This window comes from Hydra vulgaris, chromosome 11 (genome assembly GCF_038396675.1).
Source record: "Hydra vulgaris chromosome 11, alternate assembly HydraT2T_AEP".
In the NCBI taxonomy this organism is placed as follows: Eukaryota; Metazoa; Cnidaria; class Hydrozoa; order Anthoathecata; family Hydridae; genus Hydra; species Hydra vulgaris.
Window position 1 is genome coordinate 14472501 of NC_088930.1, and position 20049 is coordinate 14492549.

The 20049-nt window shown below is 26.9% G+C and overlaps 1 protein-coding gene across 1 annotated transcript in view; it reads left to right on the forward strand.

The window, feature by feature from the left end:
- The window catches only part of LOC100215455 (HSPB1-associated protein 1), a 20847-nt gene extending 1337 nt beyond the window's left edge, over positions 1-19510 (forward strand). Inside the window, exons 2-6 of the mRNA XM_065810208.1 lie at positions 6208-6541; positions 14403-14504; positions 16177-16224; positions 18904-18963; positions 19072-19510. Of these exons, the coding sequence (XP_065666280.1) occupies positions 6208-6541; positions 14403-14504; positions 16177-16224; positions 18904-18963; positions 19072-19380 (853 nt within the window). The 3' untranslated portion in view covers positions 19381-19510. The remainder of the gene's footprint in view (positions 1-6207; positions 6542-14402; positions 14505-16176; positions 16225-18903; positions 18964-19071) is intronic.
- Positions 19511-20049: the final 539 nt, after the last annotated feature.

Below are 20049 nucleotides of genomic sequence, written 5' to 3' on the forward strand. Positions count from 1 at the left end.
AGAATGTTTTTAAAAACATTTAGAATGTTTTTAAAAACATTTAGAATGTTTTTAAAAACATTTAGAATGTTTTTAAAAAAATTTAGAATGTTTTTAAAAACATTTAGAATGTTTTTAAAAATATTCTGGTCAATTAAATTTGTGTTATTGCGGTATTTTTAAAAAACGATTAATTTATAATTAAATTAATGGTTTTAACTTTCTGACAACACGCAAATGGTGGACGAAAGTTAAAAGTAAATAAAAGTGACGTATTTGTTGGCATAGGAATCATTTTTTTCCTTCCGTACTCCCAAATGCAACAATCTATAGTTCTATATATATATATATATATGTGTGTGTGTGTGTGTGTGTGTGTGTGTGTGTGTGTGTGTGTGTGTGTGTGTGTGTGTTTAGGTATTTAAGAATTGAAAGTAAATTGGAATTAAAGTAAAATTGAAATGAGCATGTTTATATTTATAAAGTATGAGATCAAAAATAATTAAAATAGTAAACATTTTTTTTTAATTACTAAAATGGTAAAAAATAATGATATTTTAATCAAGTAATCATAGTTTTAATCAAATCAAAAATTGGAAAATTTTTTGCTCAGTCATGTAGAAAATTATTGAACAACAGATAAGTATCTAAAACTACTAGTATTCTTGTATCTATTGTTAAAAGAGTTATCAATGATATAAAAAGACTTAATAAATTGAACTGGCTGTATGATCAGGTAGAAAAAAAAACTGTTTAAGAGTCTTTTAAATCAACTTTTGCCACTCATTTGATAGCACATTAAACATTTTTTGTTTTGTCCTGACTTAGCTTTGTGCCACTATGCTAACAAAACTTTAGAGTAATAAATTGAGAAGGTAATTTTGTACCAAAAAAAAATTCCACCAAATTGCCTGCAATTTTGGTCCATCTAAAAGTTTGAGGTATTGGTAAAGAATATTTGCATAAAACAAGCAAGGCTACTATTCAGTACAAGGTTTGCTGAAGGCATGATCAGCCATAAACAAGAAAAAAATAATAGTGGTTGTACAAAAGTTAATGGGCGCCAGTAATAAACAATTTTTTTTTTTAATAAAAATTTTTTTTTTAATTAAAAGTATTTTTATAGCTAAAAGATTTTTATAGTTTTTATAGATTTTTTTAATTAAAAGTATTTTTATAGGTAAAAGCATTTTTGTAGATTAAAAGTATTTTTATAGGTAAAAGAAAATCTTGTCTAAAGACTGTTTAGAGCTGTTTAAAGGAGCAGCTCGCATGGCTCGCCATGTTTGTTTTAGGAGAGCTTTTCTCCACACTTGCACTCAATTACTCCTGCCGAGGCCTATATATATATATATATATATATATATATATATATATATATATATATATATATATATATATATATATATATATATATATATATATATATATATATATATATATATATATATATATATATATATATGTATGTATATAAGGGTGCATCCAATGCCCCATACTTTCACAAATTGATCTGACACTATTCTTAAAACTTTCTATTGGTTCTCACAAGCAACTCTGTTAAATTTTTTCAAAATTGAAAGAGATTATGGGGGCCACCTCAAGTCTGAAACTTGCAACGAGAACCTAAATAGTAAAAAAAAGTTTTTCAAATGCCATGTTGAGTCTCAAAAGAAACGAAATTTTATAAGATTTTAAAAATAGTAAAAGTTGTATACAAGAATTATTATTTTAAGTTTTATTGCATAAAAATTATCATTTTTTAACCAAAAATTAAAAAAAAAATTTTTTAATGGTTTTTGTTAAAAAAAAATTTTCAAGGTATTTTTAACAAAAAGGATTATTATTTTTAAAATTTATATAAAATTTCGCTTCTTTTGAGACCCAACATAACATACATTTGAAAAATTCTTTTTTTTTTGCGTGTTGCGAATTTCAGACTTAAGGTGGCCCCCCTAATAAGGCCACGCGGTTAACCGAACCGTTCTTTCGGTTAAAACCGAACTAAGAAAACCGAATCGAACCGAACCGATAAAAATATTTTAAATAATCAACCGAACTGAACCGAAACCGAAAAAAGCTGAAAAACCTATATAAAAATTTTAAAAATTATAAAACTTAATTTTATATTTTTTTAATATACTTTATTTATGAAAGTTTAGTATTATTAAACCACAGAAAAAAAATAAGTCAAAAAGATGAGATTGTAAACATAACTCCAAAATAGTCGTAAACAGTTGCCGCAAAACTATATCAAATGTTGCGGACCAAGAAGAATATTGGCTATTAACAGTTTTTGATACCATTGTACTGTAACATGTGAGTAAATTGAACTTTTTTTCTAAACTGTTGTAATTTTTTATTTTACTTAAAAATTAAAATATATTGTATAATATTTTTATTATAAGAATGTTGCTTTTTAATTTAGATAAATAATAAAACAAATAAGTTTTACTATTTAACATATATTTATTTTTCATAATAGCTTGACAAACATGCAAACAATTGTAAACTTTAAATTTGAATAAGCCTTCAATTAAATTTATTTGTGAATATACTTTAAATATAATTTGTGATTTACTTTGTCTTTAATCTAACTTTAACAATTTCTAATCTTATACTACTTGTTATCAACTTAGTTATCTGTTACTTGACCAAAACAAATATGTATATATGTTTATTTTATTTAATTTTTTTTTAGTCTGGTCATACAAGCAATTTATACTTTATTGAAATTGAAGATGCCAAAAGAAAGTGGTATTTGGCAATTCTTTGAAAAGCTGAATAAATTTGAAGGTAAATGTAAAATTTGCTTTAAATCTTACAAAATAAATTGTGGCAGTACTTCAACAATAACCAGCCATGTTAAAACCAAACATGAAACATCTTGGAAGGAACATCTTTTAAAAACCATAGAGGCACCTAATAAACAAAAGTTTGATATAAAAAAAGACGACAAAACAACAACAATTGAAAGTAGTATATTAAAAAATCAAAAATATGGGTTAAATGATCCAAAGCAATTAAAGTTTGACTTAGATTTAACAAAGTTTGTCTGCACTCTAGGTCTACCTTTTGAAGTTTTGGATAATAAAGGAGCTCAAGAATTTATCGATGAAGTAAATAATAAATTTACTGTCAAATCTGCATCAACATTTAGACGTCATAAACTTCCAATGTTGTATGACAAAGTTAAGGAAGGGTTACAACTAGAATTTGTCAAAGATTTTCCAAATGTGACTGGAGTTAGTTTTACAACAGATCTCTGGACAAGTCGAAACAATGATTCCTTCATGAGTCTTACAATTCACTACATTAATTCAGATTTTAATTTATTGAGTTTTCTCATTGCTTGCACACCATTTACTGGTAGACACACTGGGGTAGCAATCGCAGTAAACCTGGATACTTTTATTGCTAATTTGAACTTAAATGAAGAAGTGCACAGAGCCTGTGTTAATGACAATGGCAGCAATATTGTTTTAGCTGCTAAAGAAAGTGATGAAATTAACTCAAAGTTGCGCTGCAACGATCACACAATCCAGCTAGTTATTCTTAAAGCAATTAAAAATTCAATTGAACTTTCAAAAGCAATTAAAAACTGCACAGATTTAGCATCACACGCACATAGAAGTTATCTCTCTACTGCTAAGCTTCAAGGTGCATGCGAAGAACTTGGAATTAAGGCCAAGAAATTGATTGTTCCGTGTACAACACGATGGAATTCTGAGTACATGTGCATAAAGTCAGTCCTTCAACTCAAAGAAGCGATCAAAACACTTGCAAAATCAAATGAAGAATTTGAAAGGTCATGCCCCTCAGATGATCAATGGAAGACATTAGAATACAGCATTCCGTTTCTTGAGAAAATTTACAATATTTCAGTAGGTTTATCAGCTGATAAAAGACCAACAATCCAAGATGTAATACCTGAATTATATTCCTTGCACCAAGAACTACTTGCCCAGCAAAATCACAAAGACAAAGCGACAAGAATTTTTATAAAAATGCTGATAAGTGAACTACAGGAAAGATATCCTCTCAATGGTGCTGAGCAGCTGATTAATTGTTATGCTAATTTTTTAGATCCGCGTTACAAAGGCCTGCATTTAATTGAATATAAAAAAATTGATGATATAAAAGAAGCATTATTGACGCAGGAAAAAGCAAAAAAAAAAGAAAAACTTCCAATCACAAGTAGTAAAATAGACAATGAAAGCAATCCAAATACTAAAGTTAATCACCACGAGTTGCTTAAAAAAAGACTAAAACAAGATATTTCAGCACGCAACGCTTCGACGACAACTAAATTGAGTTTAGAAATTGAGCATTATTTAGGAGCCGAAACAGCAGACGAAAAAACAAATGTTTTAGAATGGTGGAAAATAATGAAGTTACAGTACCCAATTCTATCTGATTATGCACGAAAATACCTATGTATAACAGCAACTTCTGCAACATCAGAGAGAGTTTTTTCAATTGCCGGTAATGTCGTAACCGCCAGAAGAACCACATTGAAAATGTCGAGAAAATTGTTTACATAAAAGAAAACATTAAAAAAATAAAAGTTAATTTATAATTGGGTATTTTTAAAAAAATTGTATTTTAAAGTTGTAAAATATATATATATATATAAATAATTATCTTTAAAACCATATTTTGTTTTTAATCGAACCGAACCAAACCGAACCGAATTTTGTTTTAAACCGAACCGGAAAAAAACCGAACCGATGGGTTTAAGTTTAAAATCGAATCGAATAAAACCGAACCGAAAAAAACCTTAACCGCGTGGCCTTACCCCCTAAATCTCTTTCAATTTTGAAAAAATTAAACAGAGTTGCTTTTGAGAACCAATAAAAAGTTTTAAGAGCAGAGACAGATAAATTTTTGAAAGTATCAGGTATTGGATGCACCCTAATATATATATATATATATATATATATATATATATATATATATATATATATATATATATATATATATATATATATATATATATATATATATATATATATATATATATATATATATATATGTTTATATTTACTATAGCGTACTGATGTACCAAGTTGTTACCCTATTTTTTTACACTAATTTATACAGGATTTTCAGAAAAAGAAGAAATAAACAAAGAATAATGAAAGAAAAGATTGCTACCTCATGCGAAACCCTTAGTCAATGTACTCCCTTGCGGCAGCAGGCTTTAAGATAGTCGATGTTTGCACTGAAACCCCTGACAGCAGGCTATTTTAGTGTGATGCCAGAGGGTTTATCTAAACATGCATTCATAGTTGCAGTATACTTGACTGTGTATTTGGTATTCTAAAAATTATCGTACAGTTATTACACCTATTTACTTATATTTTTAAAATTATTTTTGGACTAACTGATAGTTAAATAGTTATATTATCTTAATGAATTAAATTGCTAAACCATTTTTATGGTATGACTTATCATACTTATATTAAAGTGTTTTTATTTATAGTTTGATTTTTTAATGAAGTAACCCATTATCAAGTGATTGCTGATTTTGATCAAAGACTTCAACCTGTTTTTTCAATTTAATAACCAATGTTTAATAGCATAATAAAACACACAAACAAAAAGATCAAATTAAAAAAAAATGTATCTGTTTTATGTAAATCGTCATATATTTTTTATAATCTTTTATTACGGTTTCTCAAAAAAAAATTTTTGTTTATGGTATACTTTATAGTATCCATTACTCTATGCTAAATTTTTAGTATACTGTATACAAGTGATTCCTGATATATATATATATATATATATATATATATATATATATATATATATATATATATATATATATATATATATATATATATATATATATATATATATACATGTTTATGGCATATCTATATATTTTAAAGTTAAATAAGTGTTTTAATACTAATTTATGTGTTTATGTATATTGGTGTTAAATAGATCTATACAGGGAAAGGTGAAGCTCACTGAATGTATTTAAAGAAATATATTTAAAAAAAAAAGAAAACTCTGGTATTAAAAGTCCAATTTATTTGTAGGTTAAAAAACTTTGAAACAAGATAAAGGACTGAGTATTTTTGTAACAATTAAAATACTTAGTCCTGTATCTTCAATACATGCAAAAATGTATGCATGTCTACTTGTATGTTTACAACAACTGTTTATTATTATTACCAAATGATTCTTTTTGTAATTATTCTATTTTGTTATGTTATTTAGCTCTGAATATTGGGGTTATGCTGACTACAACTATATGTTTGAATTTTTTAAAGATTTTTCTTATGTTTTAAATGAAGTTAATTGGGGAAAGTTTGGTTATCCTAATCGTAACGGTTTCCATTCAACAATTTGGTTTGGAAGTAAAGGTTCTTTTACTCCTTGTCACCAAGACGCTTATGGTACTAATCTAGTTGCACAAATTTTGGGTATTAAAGAATGGATCTTGTTTTCACCGCATGTTTCTGAATTAATGCAAGCAACACGTATTCCTTATGAAGAATCTACCATTTTTAGTAAAGTTGATGTTAAATCATATTTACAATATGGAATTAAAGTATGTGACATTGAAATTGTATTAAATTAAGTTGTTCAATATGCCATTTTGTCTGACTTAAAAATATTTTAATTAATTTAGATTCAAAATTTATTCTTATTTTATAATAATTATTATTTTATTCAAGTGAAACTATAAAAAATTAAGAGAATAAAATAAAAAACCAATAACAAAAAAATTTTATTATAAAAAAAATTTTTTAATTGTTATGCAAACTTGGTAAACAAGCTATTAAACAAGCTACACAAATTAACTTATGCAGGAGTGTTGTATTAAAGCAAGTTATTGCTTCCAACTTTATTTAAAATACTAAATGTGTTCCATAAAATAAAGTAATACTGGATTTATAAAATTTTTTTGAATAAAATGTATTTTTAGGGGATGCACAATGGGGTAGGTCGATTTTAGTCCATGTATTGTGTAATATTTCAGTAGTTGGAGGCAGTTAAAATATGATTACTCTCAAAATTTGAAAGATTTTAGATGAAGAATCGCTTGTGGATTTAATTTTTAAGATAGGATTATGTAAGGTTATGCAAAAAGCACCTTAAAATTGTTATACGCGAAAATTGACGTTTTAAATATTGAAACATTTTTTAATATTATTTGCATTGTTGAATGATTTAAATTTATAATAGTTTATAACAATTAAGCTACATTTATGACAACTTTATTTACTTATATTTTTATCTTTATATTCTTATATTTACATAAGAATAATAAAATAAACATTGTTTTTACAATTTAAAACATTTTGAACAGGGACATATAATTTTAGGAAAACATTTTCAATTAAAAAATATCATCATAAGAGTGGGAATAATGCCCTTTTGAAATACATGGTTAACGTATCTTCCTGTTTTGTAGTTTAGTTAAAATGCAACTGTGTCGATTCACGAATCTATAAACATATTGGGATGCTTCCGACATAAGTTTTACCGCTCGATACTCAGGGAGTGAGATGGAAAGTTGGGAATTTCAGGTTTAACATTATTGTCAATCATCAATTGGATTTGCTCAACTGAAAAATGTTGTGTTGTAGGGGGCTCTGTAACTTTTGTAATGCTGATCTTAACCAACTTTATACCAATGATTAGCATTAAAATTAATTTCCGAAATTTTCTTCAAATTTACTTTCAAACTTTCGTTGGTTACTCTATAAATATAAACGGAAGCCAACTACCACATTTAATGTATCATTTTTCAAAACTTTATTTTAGTTTACTATAAAAAAATACCTTTGCCTTAGAGCCAGTTGAATTTGAAAACCAAAGTATTGTATCTTGTTGTCATTATCTTTTAGCATGGCATAAAGAATATTTTCAGGTTTTAGGCACAATCCATTGTTTTTAATGTTTTTTTAACAATAAGTTTAACATCATCAAAGGGGAGATTATTTATTTAACTAATAGTAAAAAAAAGGCGCGGGGATTTGTGAAATTTTAAAGATTTTTTATTTCAAACTGCGTCGGAGCATAAATCTGAACAATAAAATATACAAGTTTTTTTAAAGAAAAGGTTGGTTAATTGTCTCTATTATACAAACAGAGAAGGCGAGTAGCTAGTGTTAACCACCTTGCATGGTTAAGTGGTCCAATTTTATAGGCAGCCCATTTATCAGAAACTTTTCCTATGCAATATTCAAATAAATGTCTTCGATTGCATCTAAGGTCTATAAGTATTTCTTCTGGAATATATCCATATACAATTGGTTTTCAATATGTTCAAACAAAATTTGATTACTATCCTGAATATTTTCAGCACATCTTTTGCCAAGTAGACCATTGAAGCTTCTTGGCCCAGTTGTGTTACCATCAAATTTTATAAAAAGAGCTTGTAGTAGAAGTTTCTTTTGATGTAAAGCGCATCCAATTTTTACCACTAAGCCACTTAATGGTCCAGTATTGGTAACAGTTTTTTCAAGAAGAACAACTTGTATACTTTCTAAACTGTTATGTTCTTATAAAACACTGAATGTTTCGGTAGCAAGAACTAAGCCTGTAACACCTGAAACAGGAATTGTCTTATGAGTCAAATAATTTTCACTCAATTTTCCATCCTCATAAGTAAATGTGAGGTGATGTTCAGGTACTAAAGAAGTACTAAAGAAATACGTTTCTTTAGTACTCCTCCTTAAAGTGAGTTTATTATTTTACTTGTTTTTGTTATCTGATCGAGCTTGTTTTAGTTATCTGATCGAGCTTGCTATCAACCCCAAGACAAATTAACTATGTTTTTTTTTGTTCTTAGTCCACATCTTTACTAACGATTTTTACTTTTGACTTGGCCCTATCTAATTTGCGTTTGTTAATCAAAATATCTTTTATATCAACATCATTTTTCAGGAGATGTTTAATGTCATGTAGTAAAGCATTCGCAAGGGCTGCACCTACGTTTGGCGAACACCCGTTTCTGACTAGTTCCATTGCAACTCTTGGAAGTTGTATTTTCCAATAGGATTAATTATAAATAACCAAGTTGTATTTTCCAATAGGATTAATTATTGGTTTCCATTCACCTTCATCCTAAAAAAAGTTAATAAAATAAAATGCTTTCTGTTTCATATACTACAAATATTTAATGTATTTATAAAATATATACCTCCGTATTCGATAAACCACTTGTTTCTTCAATTAAGTTTAAGTGTGGTATGGCGAATTTATTTTCATCAACTAGCTTATGAGATATTTTTTGTCATTCTTTATCAAGTCTTTGAATCCTTTTGACAGATATTTTATCAACGCAAGAAAGTTGATGTGCACCTTTTCGACTGATTTCTTACCTCTAATTATGAAGATAAGCTCTGTCTTCAAGAGGTATTTTATTACTTAGAGAGCAAAGGCATATAATATGTTCTTCAATCCAATTTTCTTTATTGCATGAAGCTTTTCTGTCACTACAGGGTAACACATCTAATGAACAGGAACACACAGAAATATCAAAAAGTTTGTCCAAGTTTGCATCTAGATTTCTTTTAGCGCTTGCTTTTTTGTGTTTGCGATTAATAGCCTTAGCAAGTACGAGAAGATCAACTTTCCTATTAATAGATTTGTCAGTTATAAGAGGTAAACTTGGGTTTACTGCAGCCTAAATCGATTTTATATTATTGCCTAATTGCTAAGTCACTAATATAATATCTGCATTTGGATTTATATAAATAAGATATTAATAGTACTAAATAACCTGTCTAAAAGTGCTCAGATCTGTCATTGATAATTCACATAGGCCACCACAATATTTTTTATCACTTTTTATCCGTGTAATTGTAGCCTTAACTTTTGGCATTTTCGTAGACTAATAATATATATAAACTGTATTAAAGTATAACACTTAGAGTCATGGGCCATGGCGTGAATTTTTAGTGGGGGCCAAAGCACCAAAAAACCCTAAAATATCTAAACTTACTATTAAAAACCTGCTTTGTAAAAAAAAATCCCTTTTGAAAAAATCTGAGGCCCATGGCTCCCTCAGGAACAGAGTAAAACCATTAGTTCCTTCAACTGAATTTAGTAAAACCATTAGTTCCTTCAAAAAGTTTTATATTTTATTCTACTTCAGAAGTTGCTGAACAAAACTTATGTAATATTTAACAGGTAAAAAATATTACTTTAAATATAATAATCATAAGTATTTATCTTTCATATAAAACAATTTCTTTAAACTGCAATTTTATTTTTGAACCAATTTTTAAATACTTTATATTTAATGTTAAAACCAACTTTTAAGTACAAAAAAGATACAATACTTTTAAATACAAACAAGAACCTTTAAATACAAAAAAGATTTGCAAAATTTAAATTTAAATGTGTGTAAACGATTTAGTGAAAATTTATTGGCTTCTTAAAACAATTGCTCTTTTTAAAAATCATTTTTTGGTTACTTTATTAATTCAAAACGAGATATTTTAAAACGAGATTACTAGACTTAAAATAAAATATTTCAAAGTTTGAAATCGACAGCCTAACAAAACTAGTCCAAAGTTAAGACTTGAAATATAAATCCGCAAGCCATTTTTAAACCAAGATACTTGAGATTTGGCAAACCTAGACACAGTAACTGCCACATTACACAACTCAAAATTCAAAAAAAAGCTAAAATTGACCTACCCTAATGCACAAGACCCTTAAACATTAGACAGCTCCCTAATATTATAAAAATAAAAAGATATATGCCCAATATATCTTATTATGAAAAAAAAATTATATACACAACATGATATACAAAAGAATATTATGTTGGGTCTTAAACGAGTGAAGTGTTATGTAAGAGTTTAAAAAAAATAGTCATTATTTAAAAAACATGAAAAAAAAAATTATAATCAAAAAGTTTTGAATATGCAAATTTTTCATTAAATAAAAAGTAAAATCTAAAAAATAACTTTTTTATAAAATGATTTTTTTTGAAACTTTTATATAGTTTCACTTCTTTAAAGACCCAACATATATACTTTAGAAAAAATCGTTTTTCTTAATATTAGGGACCCGTCTGATGCTTAAGGGTCTTGTGCAACCCCTTAAAATACTTTTTATTCAAAAAAATTTTAAATCAAGAATTATTTTATTATATAGAACACATTTTAGGGTTGAGAGCAGACATTTTCATAAAATGTTGTTTTTAGAATCATCCATATATATATATATATATATATATATATATATATATATATATATATATATAGAATCATCCATATATATATATATATATATATATATATATATATATATATATATATATATATATATATATATATATATATATATATATATATATATATACACATATATATATAGATAGACTTTTATACTTTCTGCAAACCTGTATTATATACTTTTATGTACTATTTGAAAAGAAACTCTTTCCAATTTTTTTATTTTCTTTAACCTCAGCAGCTTGGTCTTTTCTTTTTTTTTTGCAATTATTTGTATATTTGACAAACAGGTCAGGTCAAGATCATTGTGGTTACCCTCTACTGGTAACATTTAATCTAGTACAACCTGCCACATGCCCTTTAGCATTAGGCTATTAGTAAACTCTGAATTTAAATACCCCCTATAAATACTTAATTTCCCTATAAATACTTAATACCCCCTATAAATACTTAAATACCCTTAAATACCCATCTTGGAGCTCTTAGTCAAGTAAAGGTTAGAGACAGTGTCTCAATAAAAGTACTCATCTTTGAAAAATTTTAACTGATCAAGCTTTTGTCTTTGGAGAAGGCCTTCTAGGCAAATGAGTAATGAGTAAGTAAAATGTTTCTGTTAACATATTTTTCATGCCTTATTAATTAAATAAGCTTGGAATAGATGTAAACTTATGTTACATTGCTATAGGTGATTAATTCTGAATTTTCTTGACTCTTCTTATAAATATTTGTAGTAATAAAAACTCTTTTTATTATCTCCTTTAAGGGAGATAATAAAAATTTGATTTTAAGCTTTAAAATTCAGTTTAACCGTTTTTAGGATGGCTGTTAGTAAGGTTTCTTGATTTTTGGTGGTCGTCACTTTAAACTACATTAAAAACTTTTTCACCTTAGTAATAGTAAAAACATCAAATGAGAGAGAAAATAATCCTCATCTATTTTTAATATTGTTAAGCAATCTATATGATATAACATAAGTATGATCTTGTAATGCACGTGTGTTGATTAGGAGCAGAACAAATAATTCATGACATTTCTTATAACATTTTAGTAACAATATAACCATAAATATACCCATAGCCTAGAATGGTTTTTTTTATATACTATGTTTAAGATACAGTATTTGCATCTAGAAAACTCTCACCTAAAACAACATCTACAACTGCAATTAGACTACTGTGCTTGTTTCATTTTAACAAAAATATTGAACCTACTGAACTCGCATCGTGAACAACATCGTGAACTGAACTCACTTGACAATTAGCATGTTTTGATCCAATAATTACCTTTCAAAGGAGAATATTTTTTAATGAAGACTTTTAAACAAAACTAAACTTAAATTTTAATGAATTTTAGACTGAACAAAATTGTGTTTATTGTTAAAACCAAGTTTGTTAAACAATGAGATCAATCCTCATTGAATGTAAGTTTAACAAGGATTGATCGCATTATTTTTCTTTTTTGTCTATAGAATGTTGTCCTGAAATAAGAATCTTTGGTGATTAAAGTTTATTTACTATAAGTTATTATGTTTTTTAAACTTATGAGTTTTATGAGTATTATGAGTTAAAACTGTAATAATTTTTTTTAAATAAACTTTTAAATAATTAGATTTTATAAAAGTAGCTAATAAAGATAATGAAGGTTTGTAAAAGATAAGAGGAAACAGATGAGAAGTCAATTATTGCATAAATTTGGATAAAAATATCCAAAACTGTACATTAATTTCCAGACTGTTTTTTTTATTTCTAGTACATTTTTCTGCTATGGGGTTTTCCATAAATTATGTCACCCTTTACGGAGGGAAGGAGGGGTAAGTGGTTTTGTGACAGCATGTGCAGGACTTTTTATTAAAGAGTTACAATGTTTTATTAAGGGGGTAGCAAAAACAGTTGAAATTTGCGTGATGTAATATATGGAAAATATTTAGCTGCATCTTGAATATAGATTATTTTTTAAACTTTTAAAACTTGATCCAATATATTATCTAGTTTAAAAAAAAAGTACAACAACATTTAGTGCGCAACATAATCTTTTTATATGTTTGTATGACTACCACATTACACAATCTGACTAGTTCTGCTAGTTCACAGTGGGGCAAAAGAAAATATATTAAAGTTAAACTAAATTGAAAGGGCGTACTAAAATTGGAATTTAATTACACACTTCGATTAATGAATCAACATTTTAAAATTACATTATGTGTTGTTTTAGTTTTTATCATAATTATTACACTACATCAAGTGCTATTTTGTTTATAATTAAAATGAATAATAAGTTTTGTAACACACTGGTCAAAACTGGTCTCTAATGGTTCAAAAAAGTCAACATTTTTCAAAAGAAAGTTATTTGCGAGATTAACAGACATATTTTATTATTATTATACTATATATAATATATTAAAGTGGTAAAGCTTGTAAAGATTTAAAAAAATTTTGTTGTGATTTTGAGACATGATGGACACATTTGTCTAAATTTTTAAACATGGTGAACTCACTTGAGTCTCAGTAGTTGGCATAAAAGTACCAGCAAAATTTTTTTGGCTTAAATATACTTTTAATGCCATCTATGCAACCATTATAGATTTAGAAAAGTTATACCATTGATTGTTCAAAGTTATGGTCTGTTTGCCAATAATTAAAAGCGTTCAAAGATTTGTTTGTCAACAATTTTTTGACATACTGATCATAACTGTTTTCTATATAAGCAGGTTTGCATGGAAAAATGATATTGAATTTTTGTAGAAAAACCTTATAGTCACCAGCATAGAATGCTATTTTACAAGCATGGATTTACGAGATTGTTTGTAATAATAATGTCATCGAATATATATAGGAAAACAATTGTTAGACTGTTAATAAATTTAAAACTTTTTCTTCATAATTTTTTCATGCTGTTCTTTAGAGATCCTTCATTAGCTAATTTTTACTTTTTCTACGGAAAATTTTTATTTAAATTTTAGCCTTACTAAACAGTTTGACTAGAACTCCATAGCAACTTAGCTGGAATCTGAGATCTGTAGCAATAAAGGCAGGACTTAAACTCCACTTGGTCTTGTTGATAAGCAGATCAAAAAAATAGGTGTAAGAAAGTGTCTTTAGCCCCACTGTGAGTTTAATTTTATTTTTATCAAAAGTTCTTTATGTTTATTAATTTTTACCTGTTTAATAAGTTTTAAAAAAGTGGGTAATGAAATATATATATCAATGGTCATAGGTTCGTTTACTACCTGGAGAAGTTTTGTATGTACCAAAACATTGGTGGCATTATGTAGAAAATGAAACAAACAGTATCAGCATCAACACATGGTTAGAAATGGTATTTTTTTTTTATAGTATAAACATTAATATTGATGTTTAAAAAACGTTTTATTTCATTTTAAAAATAAATCTAAATTTTGAGGAAATAAACATAAGGCGATAATTTTGTGTTATAAATGTTTTAAGAAATAAATTGTATAAGTTTAAATAAGTATAAGTTTTTTAAAATCAGGAAATTTTTTTTTTTTAAACAAAATTTAAATTTCATTGATAATTTTTTTTTATAACAGTATTGTTTAGTTTAAAAGTATTTATAAATATTTTATAAAGATAAAGGCTTTAAATAATTTTTAACATGGTTTTATATTAAATTTAATTTAAATGGAGTACTTTAAAAAATGCAACTGGCTTAATTTATCTTTAATGATGTAAATATGGATATTGAGTAAAGTTGCATTTACTTGCCTTACATTTTGGGGCTGTCCATTAATTACGCCAACAAAATAGGCGGGAGTAGGGTCTAAAAAATTTTGACAATTGATGACAGGAGGGAAGGAGAAGATCAATGTTACTTTTTTTAATAAATTTAATTATTAAAAAAAAAGAAAAAAAAAGGATGTTTTTTCCATTTCAATTTTATTTGGGGGGGGGGGGGCGAAGGGGAATAATCAAATGTTGATGTAGTTTTATAGGGAAGATCTCTGCAAGTTTGACAAGTTGTTGACAAGTAGGAAGAAGGCTATTGAAAATTGCCGAAAAATTGTTGACATAATAATTGAACAGCCCCTCTTCTGTTAGGCAACAAAATCTTATAACAAGGCCTGCAATAGTATTCTAAATAGTTTGTTGTTATTATTATAACAGTGATTAAACTTGAATCATTTTTATTCTAGCGATGACAAAATTATTTCTTTTTTTTTTTTTTTTGGTGGTAAAATTATAAAAATGATTGAGTGCTAATTGTTATTTTAAAGAACCTAAATTTTATTTATACAGAAGTTTTTGTTGTTTTTAATTCAGAAAGTGTTTGTTTTTATTTTTGTGTTGGTTATTTGAAATAACCAACACAAAAATTATAAAATTAAAAAATAGAATAACTTATTTCTATTTTATTTTTAATTTTTTTTTTTTTTTCTTTGTATTAACTCACTTGATAGTAAGAACAAAATATTTCTTGTTCTTTCTATTTAAAGGCATTCCTTGTATCTTCTCACTATTTAAAGGCATTCTTTGCATGTTCTCACTATTTAAAGACATGTATACATCAGCATACATTGGCTAAGAGTTCTTGATTCTAACCCTGCTGTATGTATGCTCCCTGCACGTTCTATTAAAGTCAGCTGATATATGTACACAAAAAAGTTTGCTGCACCAAGAAAGTGGCAAAAGTATGATCATGTGGTAAAGTATCAGAATTCATGCTGGAGAGTATTATCACTCCACAAAATATTGTACAAAAGATAAAATATTGAAATTCACTGCAAAATATCAAGATGAAGATAATATTATTATTATTATCATTATTATTATTATACTCTACAAATTTAATTACAATATATTAATAAAAATATTTTTATAAATGGTAACATTGATTAAGCTGCTTTTTTTAATTTCAATCAAATATAAGTTCATTATACTTTTCTACTTTTAGGGTTAATTTAGAGTTATAGAATTATGTTGTCTTATATGGTTTTATTTTATTTTTGTTATGATTTTATAATATTTTTTAGGAAACTGATAGCTATGATCGCATATGTGAAGCTTTAGTAAAGATTCTGGTAAGTCTTAATACAAAAATGAGGGCCACTTAATTTTCTGGGTTTGGTACTGGGTTCACCAAAGATCCCTAATCTTTGGTAGAGCCAGAACCAATGTTCTGGTTATACCTGTATTTTGGTTTTGGTGAAAGGATGTAGCCAGAACGAAATTTCCAGGTACACCCTCAAAACCAACAACATAAAAACTCATTTTTGTTTCGCATAGAGTAGTTAATTAGTTGCCAATTTTTTAGTAGTAGTTTAGTAGTTAATTAGTTTCATTTTTGTTGTTGTTTTTGTTGTTCATAAGTGATTCTTCATATTGGTTTTAAATGTCTTTCATAAAAGAATACATATGATTGGAATTCTCATTGCATAATGTACAAAGAAATAAAAAAATAAGAACAAAGTTTAAATAAAAAATTATAAAAAAGTAGCAAAAATTAAACAAGTATGTAAAAATTTAAGTTTATGTTTGAAAAAGTTGTTATCCAAAGATTTTTTTCATTTTTTTTTTCGTTTTTGCTCTAAAAACTGACTAAATTTTAACTAAAAAAAAAGCTTGTGTTTTTAATCAATATACTTGCTATGTAAAGTGTTCAAAGGTTTCAATTTTGTATAAATAATTTTTCTTCAAATGATGATTTTATTTTGGGGTAAAGGTTCTAATGTTTCAAAAAAAAACCTAGAAAAATACTTTAGATATAAGAAGTGAGTTGGAAAGGTTTATTACTTAAAAGGGTTAAATTAAAATTACTTAAAAAAAGTTTTTTTTATTGCTGCATATAAATAGATTGTTAAAGAAAAAAAATTGGCAACTAATTAACTACTCTATCTATTAGAAACTCAAATATTAAAAAAGTTATTGATTAATTGAAAAAGGTATTGATGGTCATTGTTGAGCAATTGAATACCCAAAATTCTTAATCTTTCTTTGTATTCTAATTATAGTGATAGAATCAGACGAGTTGCTCTATGTTGTAATTTTTCCAGCTCTTTTTAATTATAAAATGATAAATAATAATTCACCTTCCCAAGGCCATGAAAGTCACTATGGTTGAGGAGACTACTTTAATTGTGGTTAAACCCTCTCTTAATTCTATAAATCCGAAACATAAACCTTGACAGACAAAACCACTTGAGAAGTCTTGTCTAACCTTACTGCGCGGAGAGGTCTTGTCTAACTTACTGCACGGAAAGGTCTTGTCTAACCTTACTGAATGCTTTTTCAGCATTTCTTAAATTAAAACTTTCATAATATAACATAAATGTGATTATTTATTTTTTAACAAATATTTGCAATATCTCTACTAACCCAAAATGTGTATGCCAAATTGAAGTACCTGGTAACTATGGTTTCTTTTTTCACCTCTCTCAAATAATTTAAAAAAAGCTTTTGTTATTTGTTTTTGTTATTTTGGTTGTTCAATTGCCATTATAAATAACTGAATTAATTTCCTATTGATAGACTTAATAAAATTAATGACATAGCATACTTGCTCAAATAATAAATGTCCAAATGGCAAACACGTGTTATTTTTCATAAAAAGGATTATGTCTTTTTAACATTATAATCCAAAAGAGTACTTGCTAACAACTCTTAATTGTTTTCTACTTTTCCAAGAAGAAAAAAAGAACATCATGGTAGAAAAGGAGAGATTTTATATAAACTTCGTCACTTAATATTATACAATTTCTCTGATTCTCCTTTATATTTGAAAATATACTGATGATAAAATCAATATGAGACTTTCTTTGCCATGAATGTGTTTTTTGTCAGTGTTTTGGCGGTGTAAAATCTTTACGCAACTGATTGTAAAGACTTCGAAAAACATTGAAAAATAACAATATAATCTGATAATTGTTTTATTATAACTTTACTTCTGATGCATTCATAGATGAAATATAATCTTGTAATATCAATTTTGATTTTTAGCAAAAGTTGTTATGGTATAAATCAATTTACAATTTTTATATCTTCTTATAAAAAATGAGCGTAAACTAATCTTTTTAGAAGTGTCATTTTTGATAGGAGACAATACTTTAGTAATGAACCTTGATTTACAGATCGAGTTAGTATCACACAAGATGGAATGTTAGGAAAAATTAAATGGCGTTTGGTTTATCTATCTTTCCCATTAACATTAGTTTTTAAAAAAATTCTGGAAAATCTCTTTCTCAGACAACAATACCTGGTTTAATTAGAAATTTACATCTTAGAGTTGAATTTATCCAGCTATTTCTTTCTTCGTTGGAAGACAGCCTAAAAACTCGTATATTATTTTTAACCATTTGTTGTAAAAATCAACTGCTCACAATCGAACTTTAAAAAGACTAAACTAAAATAAAAATTTTTTGTTACTGTCCTGTTATTATGCCCCCAATCAAAACTTCGGATTTGCGACGGAAAAGCCTCTAGTAAGTATGGCCATGTGTTTCTTCCAATTTTTGACATTTGTGTGATTTTTAATTAGTTTGGTTTGAGTTAAGTGTCACGATTAAGAAGATAATAATCTTCTTAATCGTGACACCTAACTTATTTTAAATTTAAAAAACTATCAATATTTAAATGTTTAACTTAAGTGTTGAACTTCAATATGCGTCGGCAACTAAATGAAATCGCCATTTTTTCTGTTTTGGCAAATAGCATACGGTCGTTTTTTAAATAAATCTACGTTAGATTCCTTTTTTTTTTTAAAGGTTTTTTCAATGAAAAAATACGATGGAACCTCTCCAGATCGGTGGCTAAATCCTAATGAGGTATCTTTTTATTCCTTTACTTGATATTATTTAAATTAGTTGAGAATTTTAGGAGAGAAAAGAGTTGTTAAATTTTTTCCCTCCTTTATCAAAATTTTTTTTATTTAGGAGGTACCTAAGAATTTTTCCGATTGTCTGCAACTACTTCAGTCTGCATTAAATGAAAACTACGAAGTAAAGGCATGCATGTCTACATTTCATACTCGCGCCGTAGTAGACGATCAACATGGCTCTTTGCATAAATTAGAAGATATTGTACCAGATACTTCAACGGGTCAAGATATCAATCGTAAAAAAATTTTAAATCATTGTGACAATAGGGGTGTTGATTGTGATTTTCTGGTGAACTGTTTTACTGACAAAGATGTATTAACTAAAGTTATTGAAGTCATGCTTAAAAAAATGAAAAACAACTAATTTACCTTTAATTAATTGTAATTATAGAATATTTATAATTTTTTGTGTCGAAGATTTATAGAATATTTATAAGCTTTTGTGTAGAAGGTTTTTAAGTTTGAAAAATCGAAGACTTTATAAAGAACTAAAACTGCTTATGAATACCTATATCATATATACCTATAGGCATTTAAAATGTATTTTGCATTTTAAAGGGTTTGCACAGGGGCGGATCCAGCATTTTTTTGTCTTTGAGATATTTTTGTCTTTCCAGACATGGAGCAAACTCTAAACATTTATATGTTTATACTTATGTCAAATAAGGATGCTTTACAAAAAATTGCAATGATTGGAGCCTGGCAACTAAAAAGACCCAAAATTTTTGCCCCTGCCCCAAACGTGAGAGCAGCAAGTTGATAAAATATTTTTTGTACTATTTTCAATTACACTTATACTCATCGAGATATTTTAAAATTCATAGTATAATTTCTCAGCGTTCAAAATAATGACCATTTAAAATTTGGAACCTCCTCAAATTAAGGGGGTTTTATACTTTATATAGTCATTGAACGCTTTGAACAGTTTTTAACGCTAAAATATTTTACTATGAAATTTAAAATTTATCGATAAATGTAAGTCTAGTTGAAAATAGTACAAAAAATATTTCATCAATTTGTGCATGCCTCAGAA